Below are 13,969 nucleotides of genomic sequence, written 5' to 3' on the forward strand. Positions count from 1 at the left end.
CAGGGCGAGACGTTGATCTGAAATCATGGCTGCTTGAGGGAGAAGGCCTGAGAGTCCTGGGAATGGACAGGAAGCCTTTTCAGAGGCACTGAACCAGTCAGAATCGCAAGCACACCGGGTGGAACTGAGCTTGGGGAGGCAGGGAAGGGCACTCTGGAGAGATCGCGGTGGATTTCAGGAGTCTGTATGGACGACCCCTTATTTGGATAGGAGGATGGCGAGCAGGTGCATCCTTCAAGAACTACCCTTCTCTCCGCGCCCTGTTCACCCGGGCTAGCGCACACAGTGGTGTTGGTTTCAGGCTCACCAGCGTGACCTGCAGGGGGTCCATGAAAGGGACACTTAGGGAGGGAGGGAAGGAAAGAGAAAAGACAACAGCAGATCTCAGCCACAATCCACCGCAGACTGGGGATTGAGACAAAGAAGCTGTTGCAAGCCGTAACTTGTAACTCGGGCTAGCTAAAGTACTGAAATTTGCACCAGAGTCAGCCCTTTGGGAGTCTAGAAGTTTGACCCAAATCAGCACCGTCTGTATAATATTGTTACACCCCCTCTCCTATGTGCTGAGTGGGAAAGAAAAGGATGGAATTAATACCCAGAGACAGGAATTGCTCAGAGCCCTGGAGGCCTCCGTTGGACGTGGCCAGCATGAGAAGATGGCTGTCATCTGTGGCCTGGTGACAGAAGGGTTGGGGCTTCTGCGGCTATTCAGTGGCGCAGAGGGAGTGCTCCCCTGGGCTTCTGAGGATCATCACGCTGGGCCAAGGGGCTCAGAGGTGTGGCCCTCTCTGTTCAGCCAGTGGCAGCCTCCCCACTTCCCACGGTGACAGCAGCATCTTCCCTCTGTCCCTCCCTCTCCCAGGCGCCTCCACTCCAACCACCTGTACTGCGACTGCCACCTGGCCTGGCTCTCGGATTGGTTGCGGCAGCGGCGGACCATCGGCCAGTTCACTCTCTGCATGGCTCCCGTGCACCTGAGGGGCTTCAGCGTGGCGGACGTGCAGAAGAAGGAGTACGTGTGCCCAGGTGAGGTGGCCCCTGCGCTCTCCCCTCCCGTCGTGTACTGTGACTCACCCACCCGGGAGCTGTCCTTGACGTCACCTTGGCCTTGAACACGCACCGCAGCCCAGAGCTTGGCGTGGAGCCTCCAGTCGCTGAAAGAACTCTAGTGCACCTCCAGGGGCTGCAGAATAGAAGTCTTGGACGGGAGGGGAGCTCAGTGGTAGAGCGCATGCTTAGCATGCACGAGGTCTTGGGTTTGATCCCCAGTACCTCCATTTAAAAAAAAAAGAAGAAGAAAAAAAATTTTTAAAGGCTCTTGCATCCAGTAAAGGAAAATTCTCAAGGAACTCACTTTATGCTAAGCCTCGTAATCCATCAATGTGAGGAAGCCTAACATTCATTAGGTCCTTCAGCGTTAGCCAGACCCGTTCCTATTGCCCAGTTGCTCCTAGAAATTGGGAGACAGGCTAATGGAGGCCCCGGGGTCAGCCTGCCTGGCTGGAAATCTTAGCTCTGTCCCTTAGTGATGTGTGACTTTGGCAAGTTACTGCATATCTGCAAAATGGAAATAATCGTAGCCCGTAACTCAAGGGATGGGTGGGAGGATCAAATGAAATAATGCGTATAAAGCACTTAGCATAATACACAGCACTTGGTAAGAGCTAATGAGTGCAGTTTAATTATTATAGTTTAGTGGTCCCATGAAATGTGCTGAGCAGACATGAGAGTGTGATCTGTGGGTAACTGAAGTGTAACAGACGCGCGGATGCCCACGTGGAACAGGAGACAGAGCTGTGCTCGGACACGACCAAAGGCAGCTCAGCTCTTGAGAAAAGCTTCCCAGAGGATGTCACTTTTTGCCTTGGGTCCTAAGTGTTGCTTGCTTGTGCGTCTTTACTTTCATTGACATCATCCATTCCCGTCGCCTTCCCTTTTCCAGTGGCGAGGAAGTCGAGCTAATCTCTCGGAACACAGCCCTGGAATTGGGGGCCAGTGGCTTCTAAAGGCTGATCTTGGGGTATGCGCGTGTAGGAAGGGAAAAGAACCACAGGGAGCTTAGCTGCCCTTCTCACTTTATTTTTTTAACTCTTGCCCGTTTTCAGTTTGGAAGGTTTATTGAGCCCGCTATGCGCTAGGGGGCCCGGTACGGTCAGGCGTGAAGGCGGGCCCGCTTCTGCGCCTGGGCTACATGGCCCACATTTGGAATTTGCCTGGAATTCAACTTCATCCCGCTCTCTGCTGCTTTCTCCCACCATGTCACTACTTCATCGGGTTATTTGTTATCCAAAAACATTTTAACATGTCTCAGAGCAGTACCTCAATAATTTCCTATAGACGCCCACTCAGAAATCACTTTCCATCAAACACATAATAAAACCGTTTATCACACAGGCACCAAAATCAAATACAGTGACTGTAATTACAGTAATTATTAGGCAAAGGGTACAATAGCGGCATAAGTACCAGTGAAAGAAATAATTACAGAGTGCAGGAGTCATCCAAGAGCTCGTGAGGAAAGCTAATTAGGGAGGATGTGAAAACACACCATCATAGGTGAGTGCCAAGTTGAAAGCTACACACGGACACAAATACACTTCGTCACAGAAGCACCGAGACACTGCAGTCAGGACCTGAAACCCAGGGTGGGAAGGCTGGCCCTTCTGGGTCCTGGAGGTGCTCCAGTCTCACTCCTCCGAAAAGACTGGATCTCCCAGGTGGGTTAGTGGTTACGTAGGTGCCTCTTAACCTCCTCTGTTTCTAGCAATCAAACCCATCGCTTGTGATGGTCCCCGTAGCATCTCAAAACGAAGCCAGGTGTCGTTTGAGGGCGTGAGAATTTAATCCAGAGACTCCAGAGATGAATACACTATTAATCTCCACCCTCTTGCTAGTAGTGAGAATTTAGGGGGTAGAGGACATATTGGGGACCCTGTGCATGGGGGATTTTTTTTTTTTTTTTAGATGCTTTTCCCAGGCTCCCAAGGGTTAAAAACAGAATTCTGTGCAGGGTTACTTTCTAAAAAGTTCTACTGGTGAACTGAACATCCATGATGAGTGAAACACCACCATCATTAGTGGGGTTCAGGGGGAGCACCCCCTCTTGAAATTGCTGCCTCTTTAATAATTAGTAGAGGTGGTTGGTGAGACTGTGGTAAAAGGATGCCAGAGGAGGCAGTGTGGAGCAAGGCTCGGTCTGTGCATACGCAGGGGGTCAAAGAGAAGAGCTGTTTTCACATACTGACCCCCTCCATGAAATGCAGCCCACCTCGGAGGGTGCAGGCCCCCCCAACCCCGACGGCACAGCCCAGCCCAGCATCTGAATGAGGCAGTTCTGGGGACAGACCTGATGGCGGTGGTTTGTAAGCTGCAAAACCACCAGGGCTTGTCCCCATCCAAGCTGTTCCCCCCAGTGACTTGCAGAAGGAGGACTTCAGTCAAGAAAGGAGGGGCACGCACATCTCTTAAGGAATAGCTGTCACCTGCTTAGTAGAGAGGTAGAGATGGGGCAGCAATTAAGCTGTCCCCATGTGCATCTCCATCACCAGTGGCCCCTGTTGAGGCAGCAGAAGAAAACCTCCCTGTGCCCCTACACGGTATCAAGAAAGTCACCGAACACACGACTCCAGAGACAGGAAAGAGCTTTATCTCTCTCAGCCTGTGAGGGCCCTGCCTGCCCAAGTCCCTGATAGCTCCCTTTGAATTAAATCCGGCTGTCTGGAGCCCAGCCTCCTCTCCCCCGAAGCCCTGGCTACGGGCTCCTTATCACTCCAGCTCACCCAGAAATGTGCTAGCAGTGCACTTTGGCAAAATTCATCTCCTCTGTCAACTGTCCCCTTCTGTCGAAGGCATTTATTTTCTTCCCCTGGGGAGACAACTGGGAATTTTTCACAAGGGTGGGAGACTCTGCCTTTACTCTATTTATTATTAACAGTTTTCTATGATACACAACTGGGCTGCCTGGCTTCCTTTCGCTATGGCTGAAAGGATTTCTCTGTGAATTTGCATGGTTTTAAAAGGACAGTTATGGCCGTAGGACGGGCAGAGTCCCTGACCCAGGCTGGGGCTTTATCAGAGTTCGTACAACAGATCAGAGAAAAGGTTCTGCCTTGGCCGTAATTAGGCTCATGTTATATGAGTTGCAAGTTGTTGAAATTTTTTTCCCATCCTTACCTAAAGGGCTTATTTTGGAGTGAAAACCCTAGGATTTCTCTTCTGTGTGTCAATTTTCTGATACCTTAATCTGAGAAAGTTTCTACCAGTTACAATATGTAATTCAAGGGTATTAGCTAAATATTTGATCTCTTGAGTCAGTTATCGCTTTCCTCTGAACATCTTTGAACCTTTTAGGCCTCGTCCACTGGTTTTACATTTATCTGTCCATAGCCTTTGAATGTGAGATATCATTTCATGAAGATTAATCTTGTCTTCTGGCGGCAGGGTGTAGCTCAACTGGTAGAGCACATGCTTAGCATGCACGAGGTCCTGGGTCCAGTCCCCAGTACCTCATTAAAATAAGTAAATAAATAAATCTAATTATCCCCCCCCAAATAGAATAACTAAATTTTTTAAAAATCTTGTCTTCTAGTCAGAAGGGGCCATGTCTTACATTTTTTTCAGGTGCCCCAATGCCTGTAACAGTATGTGATCCTACTGTGGCCTCTCAACAAACATTTCCTGAGTTATTAATAAAAAATGAAATAGGTGTGTCTCCTTGGAAACAAGAAACTTTCCCCTTCTACTTCTTCTTCTTCTTCTTTTTTTTTTTTTTAATTTGGGACTAGTTACTAAGTATAAAGATAATTAAGGTAAGCCATGACTAGCCGCCCATCTCCTTAGGAGGTTTTAATTAAAACACCATAATTGGCATTGCAGGAATGAGATTATTAGGTTTATTTAGCCATTCCCCAAATTATCATGCCTGTGGTATTTAAATCACGTTCATTTATATTCTCGTCATAATTGCTCGAGTTCCATTGTCATTGCAGTCTGCTGTTGGCTTTTGAAAGGCCAGAGGCCAACAGGGATGCTTCATTTGAATACTGGAATTAATTTATTTCCACATGCTCATGAGGCCATTGGATTTTCCGACTCATGCAGCGCACAGGAAATATCCCATAAATGTTAGCTGCTACTGTGAGAATGACGGTCGGTCTTAGACTGGCCACTGCTGTGTCCGTGGGCAAGTGCACACCTCTCTCAGGGCTTCTGTTTTCCCCCCATCTCCGTGGCCCTTTCTGGGTCTGAAGTCCGGTGACCTTTCCTCACTCACCTTGGCAGACAAGTTAGGACCTTTCGCTTTTGAGGTGATGATCGTTACCGTTTTCCAGTGCGAAGGGCAAAGACGGGGTGACAGGTGGGCAGGAGCCGTGTCCCTGGTTACCACTCCTTCTTTCTTCTCTCTCAGTACTGGAGGGGGAGTTGTGCCGTCGGCAGAGAGTGGACAGTCAGTACGGCGTCCATGCTGATGACTGTGGGCGCTTGCCCGGTGAGAGGTCTAGCTGGGGACGCATTCCTGCCCTCGTGCTCACTGAGGGCCCCCTGGGCTGGGGAGCAAGCAGCTCCCTGGATGACCAGGAAGAGCTGGGAAGGGCCAAAACCTGTGCTCCCCCCGAGCTCTCCTCTGCCTTCCCTTAAGACGTCAGGCCACAGTCTGGGGAGTCTTGGGAGACACTTGAAGGCTAGGAATCTCAGCTTCCTCCTTGTCTGGCGTGGAGGTAGCTTTGGCTCCAGATGGAAATTCCAGAGCTGCAGGGATGATTAAGAAAGGTGATGCGGGCCCCCAGAGGGGAGACAGGTACTTGACCCACACTGCCGTCTCCCTGTTCCGGAAGAGGACACCCTTCCACCCCAGGGCAGTAGCATCTTAGTGCTGGAACTGCAGGAGTTTCAAGAGCAGAAAGCTCGGGCGCTTGCTTAAAAATGAAGAAAGGAAGAACAAGCCCGCTTGCACGCCTAGGTTTCTAAGAGAACTTCTTAGAAAGTAGATTACGGGGATTCTGTGTGCCGGTCCATCATGACGCTCTGTCTTAAGGCCCTTTCTCGGTCCGGGAGAGGAGAAGGTAGTACCAGGTGGCGGGCTGGCTCGAGGACCGTGAGGATTCATGAGAGTCCTGGACCCGTCCTACGTCGGGAACAGCCACGTGGACGCAGGCAGCCACACACCTAGAGAGCCGCCTTCCATCAAAGATGCGCCGAGACTCCTTCTACCCAATATGAAGCCTCCGTTCCCCTCTGTCTCTGCCTCCTAGCTGTGGTCATGGAATTTGCCGGGTAGAGCAGTTGGTGTTTCCTCACTTTGTCCCCGTTGGAAATGTCCTGTCCCCTGCATGACCCCTGCACGACCCTCTTCAGCCTCCACTTGTATGGACAGGAAAGGCCTGGAGGGATGGATTTGCTGACAGAGCTCAGTGGAGGGCCTAGGACACCTGACCGGCGCAGGTGAGCCAGGCACAGAGGGGCCCCAGGGCCTGGACAAATGGACATTGCTGTGTGGAAAGATATGGGCGTCGGGCACAAGAGTCCCGTCTCCTCTCCTTGTAGCCCCTCCGTCTCCCCACTCTGGGGCTGGTCCTGTGGACCCGAGCCCAGGGCACTCAGAACTCAGGGAGCCTCCCCTCGGGGTCCCTCTGGAGGGATTGCTCACCTCCGTAGTTTGATGGCGCTCAGTCCCCGCGTCTCCAAGGCTTCTGAGCCAGTTTCACACACGTGTTCATCCTCTCACTCGCCCAAGGTGTGTTTATGGAGCGTTTTGTGTCGGGCCCTGTTTTAGGCACTGAGGACATGCTAGTGAATCAGACAGAGAAGTCGGTGCCCTTGTAGAATTTCCCTTCTGGTCTCCACCTGTCCAGAGACAGAGGGCAAAGGGGAGGACTCCTGCCATCACAGCCATCAGAGGCCCAAAGGGAAGTGGGCTCGGTGCGTCCAGCATTGATCGGGGAATGTTTCCGAGGAAGGCAAACCCATCTTTAAACCCCATCTTAAACCTGAAGTGTTCTGTTTCAACAAGAGGGTAACATGCTCACCAAGTGCGAGTACCCGGCTGCGGGGCTGTTAGCCTGGGCGGCTGACAGAGGCTATAATTACTGCTGTTCCTCTCTGCGTAATTAAAGGTGTTGTTAGTGACCTGGTTAAGGAATCTTTTCAAAGGCTTGTTCGCCTTGACAACACCCCTTGAAGTGCAGCACACCCTTTCTTCAGAATCAGAGCCACCCTGTGAAAGACCCAGCTCGTCCCCAGGGGGACTCGAGGCTGCAACCTGGGTCTGGTTTAAACAGAATTAATTTCTGCATAGATGTCAGAAGGGGCACCTCTGAAGAAACTCCGTTTTAGAACTTCCCTGTTGCCCATGTGAGCCCTGGAACATATGTCTTTCTTCCCCTCTTTTCTGACACCACCACCCCCTCTAAGTAGCCTTTTGACAGGTCAAAACGGGGACGGCCACCCCACACCCTGCACCTTAGTGGATGGAAAGGCAGGCGCTCAGACTCAGGACTCCACGGAGCCCCTCACGTTTCCCACCCAGGAAGGTGTGGGGTGTGGGGTTTGGAGCGTCTCCCTGGCTGGTCAGGGCACGAGCCTCTTGATGGGGAGGGCCAGGCTTGGCAGTTTGCTTTGGGGAGCCCCATCTGCACCTCAAAAGCCTTGACATCTGAAGCCGTACTACTCCCAGCCTCCCTCGGAGGATGCGGGTGAGGGATGGATGCCCTGCACATTGTGAGTCCTCTTTGCTCCCTGCGAAGAGATGGAGCAGAGGAGGGAAACCTGTCAGGTGTCTTACTCCTCCTGCTGTCATTTTCCTAAAGAACATTAGTTGATCTTTAGACCCAGAAAGGGCTTCAGAAACCACGCAGTCTAAACTTCTTGTTCACTGAGATGGCAGCAGAAAAAACTCAGAGGGGATACTATCACCCAAGTTCCTACAATTAGTAACAGAGCCAGACCCAACAACAGCACAGACAACATCGCTAAGCCCTGACTCTGTGCCATGCATTCTTCTAAATGCTTTGCATGCATTGACTTCCTTTGCCTTCATGACAAAGCCATGCTCTGAAATAAGGATTATTGTCTCCCCCCCCCCCCACCCACCCATTTTACAGATGGGGAAAACTGAGGCATGGGGACATAAGGATGATAGGATAGAACCAGTGTTCAAACTGAGCCAGTCGGACTCCAGAGCCCACACTCTTGGCCACAACACTCTCATTCCTGATCTGATGCTCTTACAGGCTGGCTCTCTGGGGTAAAGACATTCTTTTTCTCATTTTCTCAGAAATGTAAAGACTTTCCCCGTTTGGAACAAAGCCAGTACCACCTCTCTCTCTAAGAGAATGTTCCACTTGAGGATTTTAGTGTAAGTCATCATCTCTCTGCCATTTTCCCTGGTCTCCATTAGATCCACTAGTGTGACGCTGGAGAGTTTGAAGCCCTTGCACCCTAGACATGAATATTTTCTCAAGTGTTCCAGCTAAGAGGATATTTTTAAATTGTGTGTGTGTGTGTGAAAGTGAGGCCAAGGGGAGTAAAAAGTCTTTGATCACTGGATTGGCACTTTCTGTCAACGTCAGTGTTCCAAATTAAGCCGTAGGCATCCATTTGAGCCCTTGCAGAAGGACCACCCCCAGGTGTAAGGACTATCGAATGCAGAGAGAGGACCCTCCACTTTGAGTCACTCAGCATCCAGATGAGAACTTGGCCCAGGCTCAGTCTGTCCTCTGATTCAACCACTCTAGCAAGACTGTCTCCGGCTTCCCAGCCTCAGCTTCTCCAGTGAACAGGGGCCAAACCAAAATCATCTTGCCCTACAGACATTTTCCGTGTTTTGTGTTTTATTTGTCTCCAAGAGCCCCCAGCCAGACGTTCCATGTCTGAGCAGCGAGAAGATTTGCAGAGTTAATCTGAGTTTGATCCCAGCCTGTGGCCCTTTGCTCTGGGAGGGGGATGTGGAAAAACACTGAAATAACCCCAGCTGGCTGGATCCCCAGGTGTGGGATAAAGGTCCTGAGAAGGCCATTGGGTTGAGTTTATCTTTTGGACCATAGTGTCCACATTTGGAAAAACAACCAAGGTTTGAGATTCTTACCTCGCTTTGAAGAAATAGTCATAGCCTGAAAACTTACACTGTATCTTTAAAATGTTTGAATTTACTTTTCCCATCAGAGGGTGGATGTGACCACCAGAGAAAGTGATTAAGATTCTTGTGACTCTTTGAATCTTGAGTTAGTTTGCTAACGTATATATTTATCTTCATTTGGCTTTCTAAATAAACTCCTTCAATGCCATTTTCTTGGGGTTTTACCACTTTGCTTTAAATTCACATGGGTTCTCACCTCAAACAAAATTAAGACTCCAATGTATGTAGTCACTTGTCTTTTTTCTAATGAGATAAGTTTTATTTGCATGTTCTCTGGACATAAAAGCTGTTTGAAAAGGCCTCAGATGTCACTGCTGATGGCTGTATTGACACTTGGACAGCAACGGTGCCCCAGATGGGGAAATTCTGCCACCTTTTTTCCTCCCACCTGGCTTTGATAGTGACTTGCAGCCACCAGAGAAAGGGATGAAGGTGTGTCTACACTCAGTATCCAAGCCCCATATAAAAGCCCCAAACCCTGGGGTGTCATTCAGACGTTGGACCCCCTGGAAAAGTAGTCCCAGTGTAGGCTCTTTGCATGCTAGTGGTGTATTTTCACGCGTGATTGACTCTGAGAGCAAGTCTGTCTCTGAAAGACTGGGAAGATAGGATGACAGAGCAGGTGGAACAAGCCAAAAATAGTCGGGTTAAGGTCAGACTCCCTCCTCTTGGCTGACTGCTTAGCCAGCGGCAGCTCTGTCTCCCAGATGAGGGGCGATGTCAGCTGGTGGTCATTTTTCAGGTAGCTGATCAGGTAGCACTGCCTCCTTGGGAAGCCAGGTAAGGGGCACGGAAGCCCCGGCGGCTCCTGACACTGACATGAGCTGACCATCGTGTTCTGGCCCCACAGGCCCCCACTCGGAGCCTCCGTCCTGCAACGCCAACTCCATCTCCTGCCCCTCAGCCTGCACTTGCAGTAATAACATCGTGGACTGTCGAGGGAAGGGCTTGACGGAGATCCCCGCCAACTTGCCGGAGGGCATCGTCGAAATGTGAGTGCCTGTCTGCCTCCCTCTGTCCCTGGGAGCTCGCCTCTGGGGCTCAGCCAGCACCCCCCACCCCCACCCCGCAGGCTGGCAGCGTGCTGGGCCGGTGCAGCTGCCTGTTGAAAACACTCAGCCACCTCTTTGCTCTCCTCGCAGGCCTTCCCAGGTACGATGTGCTCAGGGTATAGACGCTAGAGCACAGTCAACAAACGGTGGCCCGTGGGCCAAGTATGTCCACCACCTGCTTTGGCAAATAAAGTTTTACTGGGACACAGCCATGCCCGTCCCCTTATGTGTTGTCTCTGGCTGTCCTTGTAAGGCATTACTGAGTGATGTAACGAAGGAACTTAAACCCACCAAGCCTCATAGATCTCCCGTCTGGCCCTTTACAGTGTTGGCCGGTCCCTGCCCCAGAGTCCCCCGTGATTATATCCCTTCCGTGTACCAGCTGTGTGATTAGGGGCAAAATAATTGCTCTCTTTCATCTCTAATTTTCTCATTTACAGTAATGTGATAATTACAGTATAACTCAGCGGGTCATTGTGAAAACTAAATGAAATACTGCATGTAAAGCATCTAATTCAGTCCCTGACACGTGGGCAAGCCTTCTAGAAAGTGGTGCTGGTGCTGGTGGAAAGTATATGAGTAATGAACTGACTTCGGAACTACCGTTATCCAAGCAAGAGGTTGCGCTCTTAATCATGTCAAATCAGATTATTGTCACCTAGATTGGACCTTTAGGTAACGAGACAAGATTGTGCGTGTCCATGTGTGGGCACAGATGTCCAAAATTCCAGTCAAATTTGTTTATCCATGGAGCTCAGTTTATCCACTCTTCGTCATACGTTAGAAAACGACCAGTGTCTCGTTCTGGGTTGAGTGGAGAGTCAGTGAACACTGACCTCAAGGTCACTCTTCAAATGACAATAACTGTTTTCATCTTCTACCTTCACCTTTCAACGGCTTTATTAAACACCTGATTAGATGGAACCCCCTCCAACTGAAAACATCATTAGATAAAATCTCTCCAAATAAAAGATACTGTATACATTTCCCCCCTCTCTCTGCTTCATCTCCTCCTCCCCCTTCTCCCCTGCCCGTGCTTCCTCCTCCCCCTCGGCCTCCTCCTCTCTTGTTCCCAGTGCATTCCAGTAGATGACCCACTGACTCTCTCATTCATTCAACAAACAGCTGTTGTGAGCCCACGGTGTTCCAATCATTGTTCTGTGTTTAGGGAGCAGCAATGAACAAAATAGACAAAATTCCTGCCTTTATGGTGCTTGCATTCCAGTAAACAGAAGAACACAATAAGCAACCCAAAGTAAATTGGGTAATATATTAGAATATGGCATGTTCTGTGGAGAAAAATAAAGAAGTGAGAAAAAAGACAAGTGGATATCTGGAGGAACAGTATTGCTGATAGCAGGAACAGCATGTGCAAAGGCCCTGAGGTAGAACTATGCCTGGTATTCCAGAAGTCCAGTATGGCCGGAGTGGAGTAAACACAAGGGAGAATGTTAGGGGTTGAGGTCAGAGGGGTAGTGAGGGGCCAGATCATGGGGGTATTTTAAGGACTTTGGTTTCACCTTGATTGAGATGAGAAGAAACATATAACTTAACAACAGGGGAGCCTTGGTTTCTCCTTCCTTCATCTGCTTTGCCCGCGTTTCTCCGATTTCCTTATCAACTTTCTTCCCCAGCCCCAGGGGACACAGTCTGTGCCTCCACACTCTTCCGGTAGGCAGGAGCTAGTCAGCCAAGTGTTTTTTTCCCCTGACATCAGTACCTTCTATGCTTTCCTCCATCGTCATTCAGTCCTCAGTTTACTTTCAACAAGAACCAACCATGAATTCCCTTCGTGTCTTACCATGATTCGCCTTCACTCCTCGTCTTCCATTGCTCTAGCCTTGGAGAATCCTTCTTGTCCTGGAGCTCACTCAGACCGCTGCAGCACTCCTGCTCAGCCCCTCCATGCCCTTCTTCCACCCTCTCTCCCTGTTCCTGTCCCTCCTCACTTCCCTTCCACACGCTTTCCCCTTCTCTTTTTTCTCCCTCCTTTAATCCATCCCCTCCCCCCCTTTCCCTCCCCCCATCCATGGTCTTTCCACTTCCCTCAACAGTTTAGTCTCTTTCTCCACCCAGTTAACCCTGTGCTCCTGGTCACAAGACCCTCCCACCTCCCTCTCCATCCATGCCAGGACTCTGGTCCTCCCAACATGGATGTCAAGACAGAATTCCTGCCAGCGTTCATCTCATTTCAGATTCCCATACATCACTGCTTTCTTTCTCTGCCCCACCTCCTTCCTCTTTCCCTTCGTCTGCCAGGTTTTCTCTTTTCTCCTTGGCCGCCACAGACTGTCGCTTGACCAGGTCTCAAACCACAGCCTGATGGAAGAGGCCAGTCCAGTAGTCAAGCTGGAACCACTGACCCCCCACCTCAGCCCTGATTCTGGAGCTCTGGGCCTGCCCGCCCTCCTCTCCTGCTCCAGCTCCCTAGACCCCCAGCCTGGGCCCCACAGGCACACAGCGTGGGGGTCTGGGGGACAGAAGTGGCAGGCGTCCACATCAGAGGTGGGAGGCCAGATCATACCTGGGTTCTCAGGCTCACGCCTGGACACTGAACTTTAACAGGAACGTTGACAAGCGACACTGGTTACTTCTGCAGGGCTGTCTACTAATTACTGAGTTTTTCCTTAAATGAGGTAAAGTAAGAAGAACAAGCACAATGTGATGTTTTTTCCATTGAGCAAAATTATTCCATTTAAAGAAGTGTCCTTTATTTTAAATTTCTAGTCTTCCTTATTCTGTTGTCAAAAATACTCTTCATTTTATAAAATAATGGCCACTGAAGAAAGAATATGTGTGTATTACAAATATCTATTTAATTACACTGTACTTACTATATAATTATAAATATATGTCTGTATATAAATACATGTTACGTATGACAGACACACAGAGATTGCCTTAACTGGCAAACTAAGAGGTCTATAACCAACTCGCCTGTGAAATCTTAGTCTGGAAATGGCCAACTTAGCTGGAGTGCTCCTAAATATAAGCAGCAACAAACAACCACCAGCGTCTACACGACCAAGCCGAGTGTAGACCACGGATTCAGGCAGACCCACATTCGAGCTCTGGCCCTGCCTGTTAGCCTTTGGCAAATAACGTTTCTGAGTCTTGGTTTCCTCAACTGAAAAATGCTCAGCACTGGGTCTGGCACGTAGGAGATGCTGCAATAGGATTAGCACTGATTATTATTATTGTATTTTTTTTTATTTTGGCGATGGTAGGGAGGTAATTAGGTTTATTTATCTTTAGAGGAGGGACTGGGGATTGAACCCAGGACCTCGTGCATGCTAAGCACGTGCTCTACCACTTGAGCTACACGCTCCCTCAGCACTGGTTATGACTATTTTGCTACGACTGTTGCTTCTACGGCCATCACTCTTGTTAGGTGTGGTGAGGGGGGTCAGAGACCACATCACAGGAGCTGGAGCCTCCTGCACCAGAGACCCCTCCATAAAGCCAGGTCAGTTCTTTGAAAGTTAGGGTTGAGAGAAGAGGTTCGAGGACAAGGCTCGCCACTTGTGTTGTGAACTGAGCCTGCAGTGGGTCATCTTCGTGCAGACGTGGAAATAAGGCTGCCGCTGCTTACCGGGCAGCCCCAGCCCACCAGACGGATTGCCCAGGACTTCTCTTCCTGTGCTTGCCCCACTCTCCTCTGTGCTAGAATGAAGCTGGGACATTGAAGCAGATGAGGCAAGACTCGCTGGTTAGATGCTGGGTGGGAGTGACCTCTAAGACAGAACTTTGCAGAGGAAAACTGCTCATTCATTAAGGCAGCAAA

The 13,969-nt window shown here is 49.9% G+C and overlaps 1 protein-coding gene across 1 annotated transcript in view; it reads left to right on the forward strand.

Annotated features, from left to right (window-relative positions):
- Positions 1 to 13,969, forward strand: part of SLIT3 (slit guidance ligand 3) — a 583,328-nt gene that overhangs the window by 448,351 nt on the left and 121,008 nt on the right. Inside the window, exons 8-9 of the mRNA XM_074350310.1 lie at positions 863 to 1,026; positions 9,984 to 10,125. Of these exons, the coding sequence (XP_074206411.1) occupies positions 863 to 1,026; positions 9,984 to 10,125 (306 nt within the window). The remainder of the gene's footprint in view (positions 1 to 862; positions 1,027 to 9,983; positions 10,126 to 13,969) is intronic.

Source organism: Camelus bactrianus, chromosome 22 (assembly GCF_048773025.1).
Source record: "Camelus bactrianus isolate YW-2024 breed Bactrian camel chromosome 22, ASM4877302v1, whole genome shotgun sequence".
NCBI lineage: Eukaryota > Metazoa > Chordata > Mammalia > Artiodactyla > Camelidae > Camelus > Camelus bactrianus.